A 25,635-nucleotide genomic window follows, 5' to 3' on the forward strand; every position below is an offset into this window, starting at 1 on the left:
TTCAGCAAAGAGGTCTGCCTTCTCTTGACTGCTAGTAGAGGTGGTCCCATCCTGTCGATTTAGAGGTGGAATAAGTTCATCAGGCAGATAACCTTGTCTGTCCTTGACCAGGGACCACCAGGTTTTGGAGCCTACCCTACCTGATGCTAACTTTCTTTTAGTGTCCACCTCCCATTTAGCAATGGCCCACTTTTGAACATCACCCATATGCCTACAGGCTTGCATGTGCAAGTTCCGGTTATAGGTGGTAGGATGTCTCTTATACCTTCGCCATGCTTTGTACTTAGCAGTAGCAGCCTCTCTACAACGAAAGCCAAACCAAGGCTGATCTGTAGGCTTCGTCACATATTGCCGGTGAGGAATGTGTTCTTGTTGTAGATTAAGGATGTGTCCAGTGAAGGCTTTCACTTGGTTGTCAACATCCCCTTGGAGAAGAGCATTCCAGTTGGTGGTGGCGAGCTCAGAGCAAAGGGCTGGCCAATTACCTCTTTCCCATAGCCAGGTTGTGCGTGTGGACTCCTCACCACGTTCTGTTGGGATCTTAAGTGTCGTAAAAACAGCCTTGTGGTCAGACGATCCATCATAGCCAAGGGGTTGACAAGTGACTATGCCTTCTGCCAGATCACTCACTACTGGGTCAAGGGAGGAGCCAGAGATATGAGTAGGGAAATCAACAAAGTTTCTCATGTCAAACACTGCAAGAAGGTCATCAAAGTCCCTCTGTAGAAGGTGCTGGTTGAGGTCACCAACAATTATAATATGTTGACAGTTGTGTTGTAGCAGAAGGGAGTCAATATTTTCCATTAGGAAGTTGATAGGGTCTGCATGTTGCCACTGAGGTCTGTACATTGCACATGCTAGTACAGAGGTACTAGTGTTTATACAGAGCTTGAAGAACATCATTTCAAGATGTGTAGGGGTGGCAACATCAATGTGCTGGGCATGAACACTTTTAGAGAAACACACAGCAACACCTCCTCCTTGCCCTTGCCTGTCTCTCTCTGTCTCTCTCTGTCTCTCTCTGTCTCTCTCTCTCTCTCTCTCTCTCTCTCTCTCTCTCTCTCTCTCTCTCTCTCTCTCTCTCTCTCTCTCTCTCTCTGTCTCTCTGTCTCTCTGTCTCTCTGTCTCTCTCTGTCTCTCTGTCTCTCTGTCTCTCTCTCTCTCTCTCTCTGTCTCTCTCTGTCTCTCTCTCTCTGTCTCTCTCTCTCTCTCTCTCTCTCTCTCTCTCTCTCTCTCTCTGTCTCTCTCTCTCTCTCTCTCTCTCTCTCTCTCTCTCTCTCTCTCTCTCTCTCTCTCTCTCTCTCTCTCTCTCTCTCTCTCTCTCTCTGTCTCTCTGTCTATCTCTGTGTCTCTCTGTCTCTGTCTGTGTGTGTGTGTGTGTGTGTGTGTGTGTGTGTGTGTGTGTACTCACCTAACTGTGGTTGCAGGGGTCGTGTGTGTACTCACCTATTTGTACTCACCTATTTGTGGTTGCAGGGGTCGAGTCACAGCTCCTGGCCCTGCCTCTTCGCTGATTGCTACTAGGTCCTCTCTCTCCCTGCCCCATGAGCTCTATCATACCTCGCCTTAAAACTATGTATGGTTCCCGCCTCCACTACATCACTTTCTAGGCTATTCCACGGCCTGACTACTCTATGACTGAAGAAATACTTCCTAACATCCCTTTGATTCATCTGAGTCTTCAACTTTCAATTGTGACCTCTTGTGTCTGTGTCCCTTCTCTGGAACATCCCGTCTTTGTCCACCTTGTCTATTCTGCACAGTATTCTATATGTCGTTATCATGTCTCCCCTGACCCTCCTGTCCTCCAGTGTCGTCAGGTCGATTTCCCTCAACCTTTCTTCGTAGGACAATCCCCGTAGCTCTGGGACTAGTCTTGTTGCAAACCTTTGCACTTTCTCTAATTTCTTGACGTGCCTGACTAGGTGTGGATTCCAAACTGGTGCTGCATACTCCAGTATGGGCCTGACGTAAATGGTATACAGAGTCTTAAACGAATCCTTACTGAGGTATCGGAACGCTATCCGTAGGTTTGCCAGGCACCCGTATGCTGCAGCAGTCATCTGATTGATGTGCGCCTCAGGAGATATGCTCGGTGTTATGCTCACCCCCAGATCTTTTTCCTTGAGTGAGGTTTGCAGTCTTTGGCCATCTAAACTATATTGTGTCTGCGGTCTTCTTTGCCCTTCCCCAATCTTCATGACTTTGCATTTGGCAGGGTTAAATTCAAGGAGCCAGTTGCTGGACCAGGCTTGTAGCCTGTCCAGGTCTCTTTGTAGTCCTGCCTGATCCTCATCCGATTTGATTCTTCTCATTAACTTCGCATCATCTGCAAACAAGGACACTTCTGAGTCTATCCCTTCCGTTATGTCATTAACATATACCAAGAACTGCACAGGTCCTAGGACTGACCCCTGTGGAACCCCGCTTGTCACAGGCGCCCACTCTGACACCTCGTCGCGTACCATGACTCGTTGTTGCCTCCCTATCAGGTATTCTCTGATCCATTGCAGTGCCTTTCCTGTTACGTGTGCCTGATCCTCTAGCTTTTGCAGTAACCTCTTGTGAGGAACTGTGTCGAAGGCCTTCTTGCAGTCCAAAAATATGCAGTCGATCCACCCCTCTCTCTCCTGTCTTACTTCTGTCACCTTGTCATAAAACTCTAGTAGGTTTGTGACACAGGATTTTCCTTCCCTGAAACCGTGCTGGTTGTCAATTATACACTTGTTTCTTTCCAGGTGCCCCACCACTCTCCTCCTGATGATCTTCTCCATGACCTTGCATACTATACACGTTAGTGATACAGGTCTGTAGTTTAGTGCCTCATGTCTGTCTCCCTTTTTAAAAATTGGGACTACATTTGCCATTTTCCATACCTCAGGGAGTTGCCCAGTTTCAAATGATGTGTTGAAGATCTTTGTTAATGGCTCACACAATATCTCTGCTCCCTCTTTAAGGACCCATGGAGAGATGTTGTCTGGTCCCACTGCCTTTGAGTGTGTGTGTGTGTGTGTGTGTATGTGTGTGTACTCACCTAGTTGAGGTTGCAGGGGTCGAGTCCAAGCTCCTGGCCCCGCCTCTTCACTGGTCGCTACTAGGTCACTCTCCCTGAACCATGAGCTTTATCGTACCTCTGCTTAAAGCTATGTATGGATCCTGCCTCCACTACATCGCTTCCCAAACTATTCCACTTACTGACTACTCTGTGGCTGAAGAAATACTTCCTAACATCCCTTTGATTCATCTGTGTCTTCAGCTTCCAACTGTGCCCCCGTGTTGCTGTGTCCAGTCTCTGGAACATCCTGTCTTTGTCCACCTTGTCAATTCCTCTCAGTATTTTGTAAGTCGTTATCATGTCCCCCCTATCTCTCCTGTCCTCCAGTGTCGTCAGGTTGATTTCCCTTAACCTCTCCTCATAGGACATACCTCTTAACTCTGGGACTAGTCTTGTTGCAAACCTTTGCACTTTCTCTAGTTTCTTTACATGCTTGGCTAGGTGTGGGTTCCAAACTGGTGCCGCATACTCCAATATGGGCCTAACGTACACGGTGTACAGGGTCCTGAACGATTCCTTATTAAGATGTCGGAATGCTGTTCTGAGGTTTGCCAGGCGCCCATATGCTGCGGCAGTTATTTGGTTGATGTGCGCTTCAGGAGATGTGCCTGGTGTTATACTCACCCCAAGATCTTTTTCCTTGAGTGATGTTTGTAGTCTCTGGCCCCCTAGACTGTACTCCATCTGCGGTCTTCTTTGCCCTTCCCCAATCCTCATGACTTTGCACTTGGTGGGATTGAACTCCAGGAGCCAGTTGCTGGACCAGGTCTGCAGCCTGTCCAGATCCCTTTGTATTTCTGCCTGGTCTTCGATCGAATGAACTCTTCTCATCAACTTCACGTCATCTGCAAACAGGGACACCTCGGAGTTTATTCCTTCCGTCATGTCGTTCACAAATACCAGAAACAGCACTGGTCCTAGGACTGACCCCTGTGGGACCCCGCTGGTCACAGGTGCCCACTCTGACACCTCGCCACGTACCATTACTCGCTGCTGTCTTCCTGACAAGTATTCCCTGATCCATTGCAGTGCCTTCCCTGTTATCCCTGCTTGGTCCTCCAGTTTTTGCACTAATCTCTTGTGTGGTACTGTGTCAAACGCCTTCTTGCAGTCCAAGAAAATGCAATCCACCCACCCCTCTCTCTCTTGTCTTACTGCTGTCACCATGTCATAGAACTCCAGTAGGTTTGTGACACAGGATTTCCCGTCTCTGAAACCATGTTGGCTGCTGGTGATGAGATCATTCCTTTCTAGATGTTCCACCATTCTTCTCCTGACAATCTTTTCCATGATTTTGCATGCTATACATGTCAGTGACACTGGTCTGTAGTTTAGTGCTTCATGTCTGTCTCCTTTTTTAAAGATTGGGACCACATTTGCTGTCTTCCATGCCTCAGGCAATCTCCCTGTTTCGATAGATGTATTGAATATTGTTGTTAGGGGTACACATAGCGCCTCTGCTCCCTCTCTCAGGACCCATGGAGAGATGTTATCTGGCCCCATTGCCTTTGAGGTATCTAGCTCACTCAGAAGCCTCTTCACTTCTTCCTCGGTTGTGTGTACTGTGTCCAGCACATGGTGGTGTACCCCACCTCTCCGTCTTTCTGGAGCCCCTTCTGTCTCCTCTGTGAACACTTCTTTGAATCTCTTGTTGAGTTCCTCACATACTTCACGGTCATTTCTTGTTGTCTCTCCTCCTTCCTTCCTTAGCCTGATGACCTGGTCCTTGACGGTTGTTTTCTTCCTGATGTGGCTGTATAACAGCTTCGGGTCAGATTTGGCTTTTGCTGCTATGTCGTTTTCATATTGACGTTGGGCCTCCCTTCTTATCTGTGCATATTCGTTTCTGGCTCTACGACTGCTCTCCTTATTCTCCTGGGTCCTTTGCCTTCTATATTTCTTCCATTCCCTAGCACACTTGGTTTTTGCCTCCTTGCATCTTTGGGTGAACCATGGGCTCATCCTGGCTTTTCCATTATTCCTGTTACCCTTGGGTACAAACCTCTCCTCAGCCTCCTTGCACATTGTTGCTACATATTCCATCATCTCATTAACTGGCTTCCCTGCCAGTTCTCTGTCCCACTGAACCTCATTCAGGAAGTTCCTCATTCCTGTGTAGTCCCCTTTCCTGTAGTTTGGTTTCATTTGTCCTGGCCTTCCTGCTTCCCCCTCCACTTGTAGCTCTACTGTGTATTCGAAGCTCAAAACCACATGATCGCTGGCCCCAAGGGGTCTTTCATATGTGATGTCCTCAATATCTGCACTACTCAAGGTGAATACTAAGTCCAGTCTTGCTGGTTCATCCTCTCCTCTCTCTCTTGTAGTGTCCCTTACGTGTTGGTACATGAAGTTTTCCAGTACCACCTCCATCATTTTAGCCCTCCATGTATCTTGGCCCCCATGTGGCTCCAAGTTCTCCCATTCGATCTCCTTGTGGTTAAAGTCGCCCATGATCAGGAGCTTTGCCCTGCATGCATGAGCTCTTCTCGCCACTGCAGCCAGTGTGTCAACCATCGCTCTATTGCTCTCGTCATACTCTTGCCTTGGCCTCCTGCTGTTCTGTGGTGGGTTATACATCACTGCAATTATCACCTTGGGACCACCAGAGTGAAGCGTTCCCGCTATGTAATCACTTTCTTCTCCGCTGTCTCCTCTCTCCAGCTCATCAAAACTCCATCGGTGTTTGATCAGCAATGCCACTACTCCCCCCCTCCTGTTCCTTCTGTCTTTTCTCAGGATCTGGTATCCCGCTGGAAAGATGGCATCTGTTATCATACCTGTAAGCTTGGTTTCTGTGATCGCTATGATGTCTGGTGATGCCTCTTTGACTCTTTCGTGCCACTCCTCCCACTTGTTTGTTATTCCATCAGCGTTTGTGTACCATACCTTCAGTTTCCTTTCCAACACTGTGGTTTGGGGGGCCTGTGGGGGTGGGAGACCTGGTAGCATACTGTGGGATTCTATGGTTGGGGGTTGGGTGGAAGCTGTGGGTATGGATTGTATTGTGTGTTGGGATGGTGTGATAGGTTGTGGGGTTCTGAGGATAGTTGTGTGTGTGCTTGCCCTTGCTGCTCTGTTCTGCTCTGACTGACCTCTGCTGGTTCCATCCTTGTCTCCTTTCCTAGCTCCTTTCGCTTTTTTGTCCTCTCCCTCAGCTGCCGTCTCTCTGTTTGTGTTCTGTCTCTGTCTAGGAACACCTTCTTGTACTCTTCCGAGCTTTTCAACCGTGGTTTCTCTTGGAGGATCCTGTTCCGCACTGTTTCTGTCCTGAGAATCAGCTTGATCGGTCGGTTTCTCCCCTTCAAGTACCCCCCTATTCTCTGAAAATTTACAATCTCATCCATGTCTTCTCCCCCTATTTCCGTGATGATTTTCTCAATCTCCTTTCTTTCTTCCTGCCGTCTTTCAGTGTGTGTCCTTTCCTCTCTCTCCCGAAGCCCATGGATAATCACTGATTTTGCCCTTTCCTTCTCCCATTGCCTCTCCCTCTGTGACTCTGGTTCCTGTCTGTATGTGGTCATTTTCTCCCTTGATTTTTCCAGTGGCTCTTGGTAGCATGGTTGTGCCTCAGCATTCGACCTATCTCCCTCTCCATCTGCACCCATCTGCTCTTCCCTTCCACTCCCTGGCCCTTCTTTGCAGGCTGATATGACCTTAGCATAATTCATATCTCCTTCCTTCCTGTTCAGCCTCTCATCTTCGTATGGTGTGTCTTCTCTGGTCACTACCCCTGAGACTTGCTTCAGCCTGTTTACCTCAAATTCTAGGACCTTTACCCTGGCTACTGCAGTTTCGACTTGTGCCTCCCAATTCTTCGTCTCCTTCTCCAACCTCTTTTCCCATTTCACAGAGAGCTCTTTCTCCATTTTTTCAGAAAGCTCTCCTAATTTTCTCTCCCATTCTTGCTCTATCCTTTTCCACTGTTCCTCCATCCATTCCTCCCTACCAGTACCATTGTCATCTGATCCCTGATTCCTGCGAGTCCCAACCATTTTTTTTTTTTTTAGTGAAAGAGAGAGAGAAAGAGAAAAAGAAAAAGGGGGAGAGAGTGAGAGATAGGGAGAGAGAGAAGGGGAGCCTAGAAGGAGGGGAAAAGAAGGGAAAAAGGGGGAGAAAGTGAGAGAGAGGGAAAAGGTAAGAGATAGGGGGGAGTGACAAGGGAAGAGAGAGAGAGATAAAAGAAGAGGAAGAGAGAGAGTAAGAGAGGGAGAGGGAGAGAGAGAGGATGAGAGAGAGGATGAGAGAAAGGGGGAGAGAGAAAGAGAGAGAGAGAGAGAGGAAGAGAGAGGAGAGGAGAGGGAGAGAGATGGGGGGGGAAACGAAGGGTTATAGGGTCACTTCACAGGAAGGTGTAAAATCCTGTATATGTGTGTGTCTGTGAGTGTGTGTGTGTGTGTGTGTGTGTGTGTGTGTGTGTGTGTGTGTGTGTGTGTGTGTGTGTGTGTGTGTGTGTGTGTGTGTGTGTGTGTGTGTGTGTGTGTGTGTATATATGTGTGTGTGTGTGTGTGTGTATATATATGTGTGTGTGTGTGTGTGTGTGTATATATGTGTGTGTGTGTGTGTGTGCTACAGCTATTCAAGTGCCTAACAGGAGAGCTGTCCTCACCTAGTGTGTGCATATGTTTATGTAAACAGTCCTTATTTCCCACCTATGTACTACATATGTATTGTATATGTACCCGATCTCTTGGTTCCCACTGTACTGTCTTATGCGTTTAAAATTACATTAAAAAATAAATATACTAGGCTTCGCCTATATGCCGCTACCTCTAAATTTTATTAAATGCCAGTAAATGCTGCTTATTCTAATTCTGATAGCTCGAGGAGAGTGACCCCCAATTCCAGCTAGAGACAGGTACTATTGACCCCATGCAACTCAAACTAGGTGAATATTACTTGGGGCTGGCAGTGGAGTAACGTTGCGGGTCTGTCCTGTCCCAGAAGTTGAAGTTTGATGCTTCTTGGTAATTTTTCCACTAACTTCCTGTATGCACTATAGTCTCTAGCTCTTCTAATTTTTTCACTCACTCACTGTATTTACTGACACATCTATACATATCTCTTATCTCCCTGGTCTTGAGTCGCACTTATTCTTCAAAATACCCCACAGCGTTATTATGGCAACACTATTTAGGCCTGACACAACCGTTCACCCTTCCAACGGCCCTCACTAAACACTCAGCCAATATTTCCTTTTTTTTCTTTTCTGTGATCACTTATACGTATTTCCTTTTTTCGGGGCTTAAGTGATTATATGCACTCTTATGCGTGCACACGCCTATATCCCACACTCTATTCCTTATGGCACAGTCAGAAATTACCACCAAAACACGAGCTCAAACCGCGTGACTCCTCCACGAGTGTGTGTGTGTGTGTGTGTGTGTGTGTGTGTGTGTGTGTGTGTGTGTGTGTGTGTGCACGTGCGTGTGCTATGAATGGAAGCTTGTTTAGGTAATCATTCTTTCCATACATTCTAGTTTGTGAGTACAATTGACAAATGCTCTGCATGACTGTGGGCTTTCTACATGCACAACTAAATGTCATCCATTTCTGTACAAATAAATTATTATTATTTGCAACAGCCAAGCTAGCATGTTCAGATCTTGAAAGTGACCTATAACATAATGGTAGATGGCTTACTGCAACCTGAGGACCTGTGTTTGATTCCCAGGCAGAGGAAGAAGTATGGGCCACATCTCCTTACATCTTCTACCTCTCTACTTTTGTTCATGTAGTACACTTATGAGGTCACATCCTGGGAAAATTGGCAACAGTGTAATAGTGTACTTTAGATGAGGCTGGGCTTTGAAATTAGCTGTGATAGGATAGCAACTCTCATTCTGTGAATTAAATTGTATACAAAAAATGTGAAGTACAATGCCTGCACTTGAAAGGAGGGATGTGCGATATTGAGAGTTTGGAGGGACTTCTAAATTGTCGTATCTGGGCTCCTCTGCAAAGACAGTGATTATGTATGAGTGAGGTGAAAGTGCTGAATGATGATGAAAGTATTTTCTTTTGGGGATTTTCTTTCTTTTTGGGTCACCCTGCCTCAGTGGGAGTCAGCCGACTTGTTGAAAAAAAAAAAAAGTTTTCAATGGGGCTTCAGATGTTAACTTGGGAAAAAAGCTTAAATTCACGAAGATGACTTTACATGAATCTCCCTATTCAAAGTGAGTTGTGATATATATGTACAAAGGTATCAAAGAAGATTTTTTTTTTTTTTCAGCAAACCGGCCGTATCCCACCAAGGCAGGGTGGCCCAAAAAGAAAAACGAAAGTTTCTCTTTTTAAATTTAGTGATTTATACGAGAGAAGGGGTTACTAGCCCCTTGCTTCCGGCATTTTAGTCGCCTCTTACAACACGCATGGCTTACGGAGGAAGAATTCTGTTCCACTTCCCCATGGAGATAAGAGGAAATAAGCAAGAGCAAGAACTAGAAAGAAAATAGAAGAAAACCCAGAGGGGTGTATATATATATATGCTTGTACATGTATGTGTAGTGTGACCTAAGTGTAAGTAGAAGTAGCAAGACATACCTGAAATCTTGCATATTTATGAGACAGAAAAAAGGACACCAGCAATCCTACCATCATGAAAAACAATTACAGGCTTTCGTTTTACACTCACTTGCCAGGACGGTAGTACCTCCCTGGGTGGTTGCTGTCTACCAACCTACTACCTAGAATCAAAGATGATGTGTGGTTTAAAAGTGTAGGTCTGTGATACTTTTTTGATGATTGTAATGTTGAACCCTATGATAAATTTATGATAATCATTATGAAGATCCTTATGTAAGTTTATGATAATTGTCTTTATGATGATTCTTATAATAATTATTTTTATGATGATTCATATGATAATCATCTTATGATCTGTATGATGATCTTGTGATCTGTATGATGATCTTACAATCTTTATGATAATGATCCCTATGGTGATTTTATAATAATTATTACTTTGATCATCATCATCAATATAGGAGCAACGAGCATCATATTTCCCATCTACATGAGGAGTTGCTCACCCAGAAAAGATGGAAAATTTATTGTAGAATAAAAGGAAGGGTATTCAGTGTCCCATCCTGTCATAATATCATTATTATTACTAACATGGGAAACTAATACCATCACAAGCAAAATGTACATGCCAGTACTGTATCTCAATTGTCCCTACAAAATTCCTAGGTTTCGGTATTGAAGGATTTTAATCATTCAACTTTTCTTTACTGAAGGGTAACTTGAGAATAGATTAAATTATGCAATTTTTTCTAGCTCTGTGGCTCTTCCATTCCAAAATCTTTTTTCTAGTCATTATTTCTTATGACTGTAAATATTAATTAGACTTGAATGATGTATTTAGAATGGTACGCAGTGCTCGTCATTAAAGTATGCTGGGTGGAAGGCAACTGATGAAATTTAATGTCTGAAGTATTACTCTGCCCTGGAATGTTTGTTGATGAGGCAGAAAGTTATACTAGCCTGGCAACTCAAAGTGAGATGTCACAGGATTTTCTCTGGGTACTGGCTGCATCTTAAGTGGCTTCTTAGCTTGTAATGGAAGGTTTTGTGTCCATGTTTTCCCCACTGAGTGGGTTGGACATTCTTTGCTATAAATTAACATGGGCAGGAGATTGCAGAGCTCATTGGATTACATAAGAGACACCATCACACCAAGGAAATACAGTGGTCTCTTGTATTATGATGAGCTTGAGTTATGATAATTTTGAGTTAAGATTTATCTTGATTAAGACATTGAGTTTTGATGAAAAATTAGAGATATAATATGAGTATGCTAGTCGGTACTCATGGGTGGGCCTCGGCCAACCAGCATTGTGATAACTTGCCTCTTTGGCAGCATCTGAGCCAAAAGCAGCATCAGTGAGAGTGTGGGGGATGGAACTTAGCAACCAATCAGTGAAGGGAATGAATGTCTGTGGTAGTATCTCAGCCAATAGTACTACATTTCATTGTTTCCTTTTCAGTTTGAAACTACCATGTGTGTTGCCCACACCAACCCTGGATTATTTACCCATCATGACTGCATTTGTGATTTAATTACACCATCTTTTGTGTTACTAAGTCATCATGACCCCTTAAAGTGTGAATTAACCATAATTTCTCTGAAGATTAAGCAAGAAATTGTGAAAAATATGATGGAGTTAGAATTAGAATATTGGTGTGTGTGTGAGACTCCACGATCACCCATCTCTATTGTTATCAAGCATTGAGAAATTAAAAGAATGTTAAAGTGGCTGACAAAATTCAGGAGTTATTTACTCACTGGGAAAGTGTGAAAAGAATCATAAGAAATCCAGATGTTAAAAAAATAAAACTCACTTCTTAAGAGGTTCTGAAGAAAGCGACAGAAACAAACAATTCTAGACAGTTCTTTCAAGAGGCAGCAGTTGGCAGGAACTTCTCCTTGCTAGTAGTAACCTCCTCTCCACCCTCTTCCACTATCAACTCTTCAAGTCCAAGGCACAGTAAAAGTTACACTTGTGGGATCTTAAAATGAATTACCATAAAACCAGGTATTTTGGGGGTTTGAGTTACAGTGAAACCCCAGGTTTCGGCTGTAATCCATTTCAGGAGCTAGGCTATATTTCCCGTAAGAAATAATGTAAATAAAATTAACCCATTCCAGACCCACAAATATATTCACAAAAAATACATTTTTTTAAATAATAACTATAGTTTTACATACACACAACACATAAATACATATACGTATATTATATAGAGAAATTAAAATTTAAATAAACATTTAAAATAACATTTACTTACCTCTATTGAAGAGACTTGCTGGCATTTGGAAGATAGGGAGGAGGCTAGAGGGAGCACTTATTGTTTGGAAGGGGAATCCCCTTTCATAAAGACTTTAGGTAACAAGTCCTTATTTGGGGTTACTTCCCTTCTTTAAAATTAGACAAGTTTAGATTTAGAAAGGACATAGGAAAGTATTGGTTTGGAAATAGGGTAGTTGATGAGTGGAACAGTCTACCTAGTTGGGTTATTGAGGCTGGGACTTTGGGTAGTTTCAAATCTAGGTTGGATAAGTACATGAGTGGGAGGGGTTGGATTTGAGTGGGACTTTCACATCAGAGCTTATTTCTTGGGTGGCATTGAAAATTGGGTTGGGCAAATGTTTTGTTAGTGGGATGAATTGTAAAGGACCTGCCTAGTATGGGCCAGCAAGCCTCCTGCAGTGTTCCTCCTTTCTTATGTTCTTATGTTCTTTGTCTTTTAATGCCACTAGGACCAGCTTGAGAGTCACTGGACCCCTGTCTCACTACATAACTGTAAAGAGTGCTCTGTTTCTGGCATCTTTAAGATTTCCCTGAAGTGGGACAAGGTTTTGTCACTGAACATGTTGCAGACATGGCTTGTTTCAGCTTGGTCAGGGTGGCTGGCTGGCTGGCTGGCTGCTTGGCTGGCTGGCTGGCTGCTTGGCTGGCTGGCTGCTTGGCTGGCTGGCTGCTTGGCTGGCTGGCTGCTTGGCTGGCTGGCTGCTTGGCTGGCTAGCTGCTTGGCTGGCTGCTTGGCTGGCTGGCTGCTTGGCTGGCTGGCTGGCCGGCTGGCCGGCTGGCCAAAAAAAGTGGGCAAAACCAGAAGCGGCTGATTCCCAGGGTTTCACTGTATGACAATTTTGAAGTACGATTCATCTTCTGGAATTGATTAATATCATAACTCCCAGGATCGCTGTATTACAGGCCAGTGATGCATGTGAGCATCCACCCGAGTACAGTGGACCCCCATTTAACGATATTTTTTCATTCCAGAAGTATGTTCAGGTGCCAGTACTGACCGAATTTGTTCCCATAAGGAATATTGTGAAGTAGATTAGTCCATTTCAGACCCCCAAACATACACGTACAAACGCACTTACATAAATACACTTACATAATTGGTCGCATTGGGAGGTGATCGTTAAGCGGGGGTCCACTGTACTTGGTTGTGTTGGTTCCTCGAGGACAGTGTTCATGACATGCCCCACACACACATCCAAGAAGGCCTAGAAAAATGTCTGCACTAATTTAAACTAATAACATACCTAGAATTGATCTGTTATTTGTCTGAATCTTTCACTCACTGTGACACAAGGTTTTTATGCATTACTGCAAAATCTGTTGGTCAGTGGCTTCATGACTGTGAGGTGCCCTTCTTTGATGATTGGCCAAGAAACTATCTGGACTTGAACCCCCATTGAAGACCTCTGGGCTCAGATAAAGGGAGATCTACTAGAAAAAGGATACCAGCTTACCCCCATGGCTTTAGGACACCATCTGTGAGTCGTGGGGAAAGTTACCCAGTGAAACACTGAAGAATGTGTTTTAATCACTTCCTAGACAGTTGAAGGATGTCTTAAGGCAGAAAGAACAACCTGTTTTATGGTCGTGAATTTAGAGGGGGTCCAGTGTACTTGAGTGACGAGCACTGTTGTCTCTGAAACACAAAATGAACAGAAATCTGAAACAAAATTTATTCTGCAGACTCAGTTTTGTATTAGTCATGGTTTTGAGTTTCATATGATCTCTAAAAACATTAATCCCCCATGAATTTGTATGGACACCTGTTCAATATACGTAATGTACAAATCTGATAAGTTATTAGTCAACATACTTAATTCATATCCTGAGACACTGCTGCCGTTCGACGCTGTTGCGACTTCTCATGAAAATATGCCAACTGTTTTATATTACTGTATTTGCTTTATTTGTCTACAACAAAATGAACAAGAATAATTGTTTTTCAGGATCATGCTGAAGATCTGCTGGTGTTGAGATTCAGCCCACCTAGTCTGCAGAGGTAAATTTGTCTTTGATCTCTTCACTTTATACTAGTAACTTAGTAGAAGGGCTGCTCATTTAAAAGCCTGCACAAAGTTTTCCAGTGTTATTACCACCAAATCCCCTTATAATGGGGTGCCTTGATGCTGTTAAAAAGCTGTTGATTTGAGGGATTGGAGCTCTCCACCCTTGGATCATTCCTCATTACCTCCCATTTCCCAGGCACTGTATGACCCCCTGTGGGTTTAATGCTTTTCCATGGTTGTATAATAATAATAATAATAATTGCCACTGAATTATTGGCTGAAGTATTTTAGATGCTGGTATAGCTTAACCCTTAAATGGTCCAAACGTATATATACGTTTTTTCAACATCTGAAAGTATGTAAAAAATGTAGATCTTCTTTTTTGTTTTACATTTGAAAACGTGTAAAAAAAAAAACTTTTACCTGCAATTTTTTTTGTTATATTTGAAAATGTGTAAAAAAAAAATAGATCTACTTTAGTAGCACTACGAATCTGAACGTCGATCTCTTTGGACCGTTTAGGGGTTAATAGCTCAAGAACTTTAGTATAAAAATTGAACTGGAAGTAATTAGATAAAAGCCAAAATTTAAATAGCTGCTAAATTGTATATTTTATTAAAATTTAATTTAGTGAAAAGTTGTTCAGATTCATGTCTGTTATTAACTATGTTATTGCTCAATTAGTATTAGGTTTTAAGGAAAAAAATAAAGGCAAAGCTTTTATTACAAAAGAGGACTATTACAGAACTGGTCATCTAAATGAAGAAATGTGCTTCAGTGTAGAGAAAATAATTTGCTTTCTAGTTATATATACTATTTTATAATTATATTTAAAGCTGTAATATTGTCATGTCTGAGGGCAGTATGTGGTGTGAATATAATGCAGAGAATTCGTAGTTCAGAAATTAGGATGAGGTGTGGGATTACCAAAACTATTATCTAGAGGGCTGAGGAGGGGTTGTTGAGGGGTTCAAACATTTAGAGAGGATGGAACAAAATAGAATGACTTAAAGAATGTATAAATCTGTAGTGGAGGGAAGGTGGGGTAGGGGTCAGCCTAAGAAAGGTTGGAGGGAGGGGGTAAAGGAGGTTTTGTGTGCAAGGGGCTTTGACTTCCAGCAAGCATGCATGAGCCTGTTAGATAGGAGCGAATGGAGACAAATGGTTTTTTTGAACAATACTTTCTGTTGGAGTGTGAGCAAGGTAACATTTATGAAGGGATTCAGGGAAACCGGCAGGTCGAACTTGATTCCTGGAGATGGGAAGTACAGTGCCGGCACTTTGAAGGAGGGGTGTTAATGTTGCAGTTTTATAACTGTAGTGTCAGCATGCCTTTGGCAAGACAGTGATGGAGTGAATGATGGCAAAAGTTTTTCTCTCTTGGGTCACCCTGCCTTGGTGGGAGATAGCCAGTGTGTTAATAATAAAAAATAATATTTCAGACATTGGTATGTTTAAATTAAATATAAGCAGACAACCAGTGACAAAAGTTGTTTGGGCTTATATGCATACAAAGTGTGCAGTGATATAAATAAGGTAAATTGTAATAATTTTATATTTCAGGTTGGCTATAGAGGCTGTTTGTAAACATGAAGTGAAGCTTCGGGAGCAGTGGCATCTGCTACCTCACACACTACAGCATATCCTTGAAGTTCGCACCTGTTCTGACAGAATAAGTTAGCAGTTCACAGTAAAGCAGTGTAATAGCAACCAACTTTGTCCACACATCAGCCCAAAAGCCCTCTTTTCCCAAAAAACTTGTTCATACTCGCTGACTCTTTCATTACCTCATCCTCCAGATATTTACTACCTATTGCCCTTTATTATCATCATCATCATAGCTCTTAACTTAGTTATGATAATTGTCTCAAGATTAGCATATTTTTGAATTTTCAGTTATTTCCGTATCTCAAATTGTCACAGCCAAAATTGCAACAATTATGAAGTAAAACTAGGACAAAAAGCTTGAAAGGTATATAGAACTTACCACTCATTGCAGTTATACCTTGTGTAAGTACATCATTGTAAAAGGCATTAAAATTTGTAATTTCAGCATAATGTACAGTTGTACATTTTGTGGTAGAGACTAGGTTAAGTAAGTGATGTGTACACTGAATTTTCTTTCCCAATTATTTTGATAGAGTTGTTGTTGTTGTTGTTGTTCAGCATTTCAGCCTCATATGAGAGAATAATAAATGGAATTATAAAACTATGAAATAAAGCTTTAGACTTTTTTTAATAAATTACATAAGTAAAACTTCGGTAGAATCATTGGCAGCTTTCTTGAGTTTTCTGGTGTTTTTCATTTTTACTAAAGATTTCTCTCCTCTACCAATTCAGTCTCACTTTTTATTATGGTTATCAATCACCAGCTTATACAACAGTTGTCAAATTATCTCCTGAGTAAATGTATAGTATTATAGGTGGCATGGAAATGTATATTTAATTAATGTAATACTGCATATATAATAACTTTGTTAATTTAAGCATCATGTCGGGTACTTGGAGTTTGTGGGAGTATTTTTTTTTTTAATCACACATCGGTTGTTTCCCACTGAGGCAGGGTGACCCTTATGGGAATTGTATATTCATTATAAAAATGTACAACTAAAAAAGTAAATAATATATTTTAAATTTTTATGGTACTATAATGACTTGCTGTCTCTGCCACGAACCACCTCACTCAAGTATTTTGGACACTAATCACATGTTTCTCTTATTCATACTATAACCTTTTACACTTGCAAGACAATGGTTGCATTACGTATCAAGTACTATGCATAGATTGCTTTAATGTTGGAAGTTTGTGCAAATTTGAAACAGGTTTAATACGGCAGCTATGGCAGCCTTTGTAATTCTATCGGCAAGCCTTCTTCAACACACCTTTCTGGTTGTCACACACTTTCTCATTTTTTATTATCTTCATCACTTGCCAGTCTGCATGACAATAATAGACCTTCATTCTGAATCTTAAAAATATTTACTCTGTTAATTCCATGCAAAAATAAAATAAAATAGCTGTTTACAATCTTTTGTCATCTATTTTAATCACCTGCACAAGAACCGAGTTTTTTGTAGTGCTATTTTGCTAATGGGGGGGTGGGGTTGAGAATGAGGTTTACTTTCAAGCTTCAGTTTTTATCTTAAAAACTAATAAAGTTTGGGTTCACATTACAGAAATTCACTGAAGTATTCATTTCACCATTGTAGATTCTGTCTTTAGTTTTGAAATAAGGGGATTAATATTAATATAAAGAATGGTTTATGAGAGAAGGTTACTCTAGTAAATTTTATTAGCGTGCAGTTTTTATTGCTTATTTATGCCTGACTAACTATTTCGTATCTTGGTATTGTAATATTCAATATCACCAGTATAACTGAACTTTTAAATTTACAGGTTTTAGGTTCCTAAAGGTCCCCATGAATCCAGAATCTGAAAATACCTTTGAATTCTGTCTGTATGTTTTGCTGTAAATTTGGACTCGTTTTGTGTTTGTCAGTCTCTTGATATTGCTTTAATTTTATTAATATGAGGGGTATGGGAAATCTAGTGTGTATGTTTATAAAGAAGTCCTGTTATTGATTGTCAATTTAATGGTAGTGCATCAAGCAAAAATAAAATGGTACCATGAAAAAGTGAACAAGTGAAGGTGAATGCCTGAGGCCGTTTTGTAAAAATGTTATTTAACTGAAGCATGTAAGTTGAGAGCAGGTCTGCTGTGATCTCGTAGTGCTGAATTCCATGCATTTTATTATTTTTCATTGTTGAATCAGAACATTCTACTATATACTGTGTAACATGTAGATGATCAACAAAATTACCCATCATTTTTAATATGACACTTTTGAATATGCTTCACATAATGCTGACCCTTCTGTTAGGCTTTTTTTTTTTTAAGTTATGTCCTATGCTTCACTCATCGCTTTGCTATAGTTTGTTCCTGAAGTAAATGAGTAACATCCTCCAGCTTTTTTTAGTATTTATGGGAATGCCAACACTAGGTATAGTGCTATGATACCTGTGCTGCCAGGTGTAAGTTGCCCATTTCTTTTTATTTTCCAGGACTTGAGTCCTGGATGGGAAGTACAGTGTCTGCACTCTGAAGCAGTTTTATAACTGTAGTGTAAGCATGCCTCTGGCAAGACAGTGACAGAGTGAATGATGATGAAAGTTTTTATTTTTCAGGCCACCCTGCCTTGGTGGGAATCGGCCAATGTGTTAATAAAAAAAATATAATAATATGGAGATGGGAAGTACAGTGCCTGCACTCTGAAGGAGGGGTGTTAATGTTGCAGTTTAAAAACTGTAGTGTAAAGCACCCTTCTGGCAAGACAGTGATGGAGTGAATGATGGTGAAAGTTTTTCTTTTTCGGGCCACCCTGCCTTGGTGGGAATCGGCCAGTGTGATAAAAAAAAAAAAAAAGAATTTGCATTCATTAATGAAAATTAAGAGTTCTGTATAACAAATATAAAGTTTCCTTAGCATGGTAGATTAGGCAGAAATAAATGATTAACAAAATTAAAGAAAATTGAACTCTAATTAAAAGGCAGGTTGGGGGTGGAAGATGAAGGAGAGGAGGCAATGCTATGTTCCTGCTGTTTCGTTAATAAAAATTCTTTTAATGTGTGTAAAAAGTCATGGAGGGGCATCTAACAGTTATGTATATAGGGCACATGCTGTACTGCATATATGAAATGATTTTTTTACAAATGAAATACAGGGAATTCTCCCTTCAGTAGGATGTTCAACCTGGCTTGTAAGTCACCAGTTAAAAATAATTTTTTGGAGACCCAGAGCATCCTCTAACCCAGAAGTTTTCAAACTTATTGAAGTCAAGAAACCTGTATATTAAAAAATTTCTTGAGCATTGATCAAAAAGTAAAAGTTTAATGATGTAAGACAGATGGTAATGAGATGCAGTCTACACTAATTTATGTAATAGTACAGTAGAAGAAATGTACATATGTATATAGTTGTGATTTTCATAAAATATACAAGTGTAGAAATTTACAAGTAAAAAAAATACAGTAACTGATTTATGTAGTATAAAATAAATAAATACAGTACTATAAAAATAGCATGTTGTAGAATTAAAGATAGTAATGCAAAATAATTAAGAGAATTTCTTTAGCACACTGGCCGTCTCCCACTGAGGTAGGGTGACCTGAAGAAATAAGTGTTAGTTAACTGGATGCTATTTCTTATCCTTGGATAAAATTTTAGTATTTGAAGCACTGGATGTTACCCTCAAGAATTTTCTTTATTTAGCCTACTTCTATATTTAGTTTTTGTTGCATTATATAAAGAGAAGACACACTTGCAGAGATATGGTGTAAAAAAGGAGTAAGATATTTTAAAGTTTGTGTGGCAACTTCAGTGCTGTATATTCTTTTAACACCTGAATCCAGAAGCTAAAAAGTTCAGCATAATGAAGTTTTGTTTTTAAGATTGACGGTATCCAAGATATTGAAGCTGTACCTTCACTTTTAACCCTTTGAGGGTCGACAGGCCCTCTCCGAAACTCGTTCTCAGGGTCGGCCAAATTTAAAAAAAAAAAAAAATTATTTTCTCTTATGAAAAGATAGAGAATCTTTTCCCGATCATAAAGACACCAAAAGTTTGAAATTTGATAGAAAACTTACGAAATTATGCTCTCGCAAAGTTAGCTGTCTCGGCGATGTTTACGCATCGGCGATTTTGCCCACTTTGAGCCCCATTTTCGGCCAATTTCACTGTACTAGTCGACAAAAAACATGAATATTCCGCTAGAACTCCATTTTTTCTATCGAATGAGTGCAAGAAACCACCCATTTATAAATTCAACTATCCAGTACAGTGGTCAGAATTTAGCAATTTTGCCAATTTCACACAAATTTCAAAAGATGCCAATTTCCGAATAGGGTCCAGAATAAACAAGAAAGACATTCCTGGCACTAAAATGACATTTCCTCTAGTCATTAGTCACGTCTCAAGGCCCCTCTTATATTCTTTTGCTTTCCACTTTGAATTTTTATTCTCACAAAAAATATAAGATTTACTGTTATGCAGACTACTGCATTAGTGTAAAAAATGGTATAAATATTATTGGTGCACTTGTGAAAGAATATTAGACTCACCAGTTGACGTGTATTGCACGCTTGGCACGATTTGTTTACTTTTGAAGTTTGGTAAAAATCGAACATTTCTGCTACTTTGAGCTCAATTTCAAGGCACCTTTCATTGTAAAACCAGTCAAAATCATCTCAATTTCTGTAATATGTCTTCCATTCTATAAAATGAGACCAAGAAAACTAGAATACAACAATAAATACCATACGAAAATACACTGCAAAGTCGCTGATTTATTAAAAAAAAATGGTCAAAGTTTTTTTTTTCTCATTATGCACTGTGTGCTGCAGGATTTTTTTTTAGACTGTGCACACTGACCACATAGACCCATTCTTTCATATGAAGGCCTACCAGTTTTCTCTCACTAGATTTGAGGCCGCTAGAATTTATGAGTACTAGTACGTCAAAAACCCCTACGCGTAAGACGTACTAGTACGACCAAAACCCTCAAAGGGTTAATGGCAATTCAGTCATAGTTACATATGCAACAAAAAGTTTTGGAACCTAGTCAGTGTTTATGTTGGAGGAAAGTTTATTTCCTGCTTAAAGTATGCAAATTAGAAAAATAAAATCCCCAAATTTTGACATGTACAGTGAGGACAGCTTCATTTTTTATGAAAAAAAAATCACTAGGATAGAATCATACCCAAAGTTTGAGTATCAGTTTAATTGCATCTATTTTACTATGAAACATTTAAATACATTTAAACAGTAAGTTCATTGAGATGGGTAAATATGTCAGGCAGGTTTGCCACTTCATGTATTCAATATTTGTTGTGTGTGTGCTAGTTCAAGAGGACACTGCTGTAAGACTTTTATGTTATTGCAGCTCATAAAACTGAGCCAACACTGGCAAAATAGCCACTGAACCTCTGTATAAAGCACTAGAGTTGTATGTAGACTTTCAGTTTCTTCACATAGTGTACTAAACATCCTGGACTTGAGTAGTTTTGCTTTGATGAAATTGCACCTCTTTTAGTTCTTATGCCAGTGTATTTATTTAACTGCAAGTGTAAGATGATGATGATAACTGGAACATAAATACCAGGATATTTTGTGTTTCTTTAGGAACAAGTTGATCAATGTGAATATTTCTGATGATGTGGTTTTAGTAGGAAGTAGTTTGCAAATATGTATACATATTTCTTCAATAGAAAATTCATATATAGAATGTACAGACACAATTCAACTTCAGTGGATTATCTTGTCTCCTCTCTGCTCCTCACCCTTAAGATATCCACCTCATCCCTGGGTTCCAACACTCTCCTACTCATTCTTACCACTGCTTCAGCATTACCATCATGGTGCCTAGAAACTATCATTTGTGTTTTCTCAGAAGAAAATGTAACCTGTCATTGTTTTTGTTCCAGGCTGATATAGCTATAAGCTAGTGATTGATGTACTACCTGAGAGCAGCTGGTATTTCCTCTTTGGAATAAGTAAATGTCAGAGAACAGCCATCTGCATAGACTTGAGATTTTGGGATAAGCTGAAGATCCTTAAAGTAGATATTCCATAACAGTAGCACAAACACTCTTCCCTGTGGAACACTGGCACTGATTGTCTCGTTGACCCATTCAAAACTACTCTTAGAGATCTACCTTGAATATAATCACTAAGGAGGCATAAAGCAGAGCTAGGTGGATTCATCCATTAACTGGTGCCACATAATGAGATTGTCTCCAGAATCTTACCAGTGATTGACAGGAGTGATACTGGTCTGAAGTTATTGATTTCCACTCTGCTCTTCTTTTTGTAAACAGGGACTACATTTGCCTCTTTCCACAGAGAAGGCCATTTACACTGTGCTAGGCAGTGCTGATAGATGCAAGTTAGAGGCGATGCTAGCTTGTTTGCATATTTTCTCGGCAATCTTGGGCTCGCCTTATGTGGGCCCACAGCCTTTTCCTTGGTCCAGGGATTAAGGAGATAATACATCATCCTGCCTTATTTGTCACCTCTGACAACTTTGATGCAGTTCTTGCAGCTGTCAAACGAGGTTTGCTTATTGGATCAAGAATTTGCATCTTAGCAGCAGTCATCTTTCTCGTGATTGCTATTAGAGACAGTCCCATCCTGTTGATTTTGAGATGGAATAATTTCATAAGGTGAATAACCTTGTTGGTCCTTAACCAGAGATTACCAGGTTTTGGAGCTTACTCTTCCTGATGGCATTTTTCATTTTTTTTGTGTCAGCCTCCAAGTTTTGGACACTCTACATTGCACATACTAGTATGGAGGGACTAGGGTTTATTCATAGCCTGAAGAATACCATTTCCAGGTGATGAGGAATGGCAACATCATTGAGGTGGGTCTGTATACTTTTAGAAAGGCATACAGCAATGCCTCCTCCTTGACCCTGCCTGTCTCATTGCATCTATGAGGTGTATCCAGCAATTCTAGAAAAATTGTCAGGAGTTTTGTTGTCCAAAAACATCTTTATAACAGCAAATATGTCAAGACTATGAATGTTCATGAAACTGTGCGTGAACTTACACACATTGGTAATGAAGCCCTTGATGTTGGCAGATGGGATGGTGATAGACTGGCTTATGTTTGTGATTAGCTTGACTAAATAGGTATTTAAGATATTTGCCATTGAGACAGGTAGGACACTGGGGCAACCATTGGGATGTAGAACTGTTGAACTTGTATAAGGCACAAAACCACCTGCTGGGCTGAGATAGAAGCAGCTTGATGGGTGATGTGTAAGAGTATTCACCAGTTCTGAGATCTTGCTGTTATGTTCTGAGAATAAATCTAAAGAACTGTTGTGGAAGTATGTCATGCCCAAGTGTGAGTGGGACCCACTAGTGCAGGAATTCTTGACTTTTTCCCCATCATTAACCCCCCCTTGGCTTGGTGTATTTCTCTGTTTACCCCCTTACTTCCATACAAAAAATTTATCACAATAAAGGGGCAGAAAAACAAGAAGCATTCTCTTTTTTTTTTTTTTTTTTTTTTTTTTACACAGGGTTTGACAAGGTTAAGGATCCCTAGTTTTATTGACAATCTATTTACAGGTTAAGGATTCCTAACTTTATTGACAAGCTTTGAGCTGTTACCTACATCAGCTCATTTGAAAGCATTTTTATTGTTATGAGACATACAAGTCAACTGACGTTATCTCGACATCATTATGCTGTATGAATGCGTTCCATACTCGAGTCATCCTGGGTATATATGATCTCAGATGGAGTGATGTTTCTCTCTCTCTCTCTCTCTCTCTCTCTCTCTCTCTCTCTCTCTCTCTCTCTCTCTCTCTCTCTCTCTCTCTCTCTCTCTCTCTCTCTCTCTCTCTCTCACACACACACACACACACACACACACACAGCAAAGAGGCGGGGCCAGGAGCTGTGACTTGACCCCTGCAACCACAAATAGGTGAGTACAAATAGGTGAGTACACACACACACACACACACAGGCTGAACAGGAAGGAAGGAGATATGAATTATGCTAAGGTCATATCAGCCTGCCAAGGAGTGAAAGGGAAGAGCAGCTGGGTGCAGATGGAGAGGGTGATAGGTCAAATGCAGAGGCACAACCATGCTACCAAGAGCCACTGGAAAAAACAAGGGAGAAAATGACTACGTACAGACAGGAACCAGAGTTACAGAGGGAGAGGCAATGGGAGGAGGAAAGGGCAAAAATCGGTGTTTATCCATGGGCTTCAGGAGAGAGAGGAAAGGACACACACTGAAAGACGACAGGCAGAAAGAAAGGAGATTGAGAACATCATCACGGAAACAGGTGAAGAAGACATGGACGAGGTTGTAAATTTTCAGAGAATAGGGGGGTACTTGAAGAGGAGAAAACGACCGATCAAGCTGATTCTTAGGACAGAAACAGTGCGGAACAGGATCCTCCAAGAGAAACCATGGTTGAAATACTCTGAAGAGTACAAGGGGGTGTTCCTAGACAGACAGTACACAAACAGAATGACAGCAGCTGAGGGAGAGGACAAAAGAGGGAAAGGAGCTAGGAAAGGAGACAAGGATGGAACCAGCAGAGGTCAATCAGAGCAGGACAGAGCGGCAAGGGCAAACACACACACAACTATCCTCAGAACCCCACAACCTATCACACCATCCCAACACAAACTACAATCCATACTGACAGCTTCCACCCAACACCCAGCTATAGAATCCCACAGTATGCTACCAGGTCTCCCACCCTCACAGGCCCCCCCAAACCACAGTGTTGGAAAGGAAACTGAAGGTACGGTACACAAACGTTGATGGAATAACAAATAAGTGGGAGGAGTGGCACGAAAGAGTCAAAGAGGCATCACTGGACATCATAGCTCTCACAGAAACCAAGCTTACATGTATGATAACAGATGCCATCTTTCCAACGGGATACCAGATCCTGAGGAAAGACAGAGGGAACCAATGGAATTTTGATGAGCTGGAGAGAGGAGACAGCAGAGAAACAAGTGATTACATAGCGGGAATGCTTCACTCTGGAGGTCCCAAGGTGGTAATTGCAGTGATGTATAACCCACCACAGAGCAGCAGGAGGCCAAGGCAAGAGTATGACGAGAGCAATAGAGCGATGGTTGACACACTGGCTGCAGTGGCCAGAAGAGCTCATGCATGCAGGGCAAAGTTCCTGATCATGGGTGACTTTAACCACAAGGAAATCGATTGGGAGAACTTGGAGCCACATGGGGACCAAGATGCATGGAGGGCTAAGATGATGGAGGTTTTACTGGAAAACTTCATGTACCAACACATAAAGGACACTACAAGAGAGAGAGAGGAGAGGATGAACCAGCAAAACTGGACCTAGTATTCACCTTGAGTGGTGCAGATATTGAGGACATCACGTATGAAAGACCCCTTGGGGCCAGCTATCATGTGGTTTTAAGCTTCGAATACACAGTAGAGCTACAAGTGGAGGGGGAAGCAGGAAGGCCAGGGCGAATGAAGCCAAACTACAAGAAAGGGGACTACACGGGAATGAGAAACTTCCTGAATGGGGTTCAATGGGACAGAGAACTGGCAGGGAAGCCAGTTAATGAGATGATGGAATATGTAGCAACAATGTGCAAGGAGGCTGAGGAGAGGCTTGTACCCAAGGGTAACAGGAATAATGAAAAAACCAGGATGAGCCCATGGTTCACCCAAAGGTGCAGGGAGGCAAAAACCAAGTGTGCTAAGGAATGGAAGAAATATAGAAGGCAAAGGACCCAGGAGAATAGGGATAGCAGTCGTAGAGCCAGAAATGAATATACACAGATAAGAAGGGAGGCTCAATGACAATATGAAAACGACATAGCAGCGAAAGCCAAATCTGACCCGAAGCTGTTATACAGCCACATCAGGAGGAAAACAACAGTCAAGGACCAGGTAATCAGGCTAAGGAAGGAAGGAGGAGAGACAACAAGAAATGACCGTGAAGTATGTGAGGAACTCAACAAGAGATTCAAAGAAGTGTTCACAGAGGAGACAGAAGGGGCTCCAGAAAGACGGAGAGGTGGGGTACACCACCAAGTGCTGGACACAGTACACACAACCGAGGAAGAAGTGAAGAGGCTTCTGAGTGAGCTAGATACCTCAAAGGCAATGGGGCCAGGTAACATCTCTCCATGGGTCCTGAGAGAGGGAGCAGAGGTGCTATGTGTACCCCTAACAACAATATTCAATACAT

General features: G+C 41.4%; 1 protein-coding gene across 3 annotated transcripts in view; it reads left to right on the forward strand.

The window, feature by feature from the left end:
* LOC128691203 (kelch domain-containing protein 2) overlaps positions 1-16,904 on the forward strand; it is an 88,951-nt gene extending 72,047 nt beyond the window's left edge. For all 3 annotated transcript variants that reach the window (XM_070089046.1, XM_070089047.1, XM_070089049.1), the window contains exons 9-10: positions 13,812-13,864; positions 15,435-16,904. In XM_070089046.1, coding sequence (XP_069945147.1) covers positions 13,812-13,864; positions 15,435-15,552 — 171 coding nt within the window. In that variant the 3' untranslated portion in view covers positions 15,553-16,904. The remainder of the gene's footprint in view (positions 1-13,811; positions 13,865-15,434) is intronic.
* Positions 16,905-25,635: the final 8,731 nt, after the last annotated feature.

The sequence above is a fragment of the Cherax quadricarinatus genome, chromosome 27 (genome assembly GCF_038502225.1).
Source record: "Cherax quadricarinatus isolate ZL_2023a chromosome 27, ASM3850222v1, whole genome shotgun sequence".
NCBI lineage: Eukaryota > Metazoa > Arthropoda > Malacostraca > Decapoda > Parastacidae > Cherax > Cherax quadricarinatus.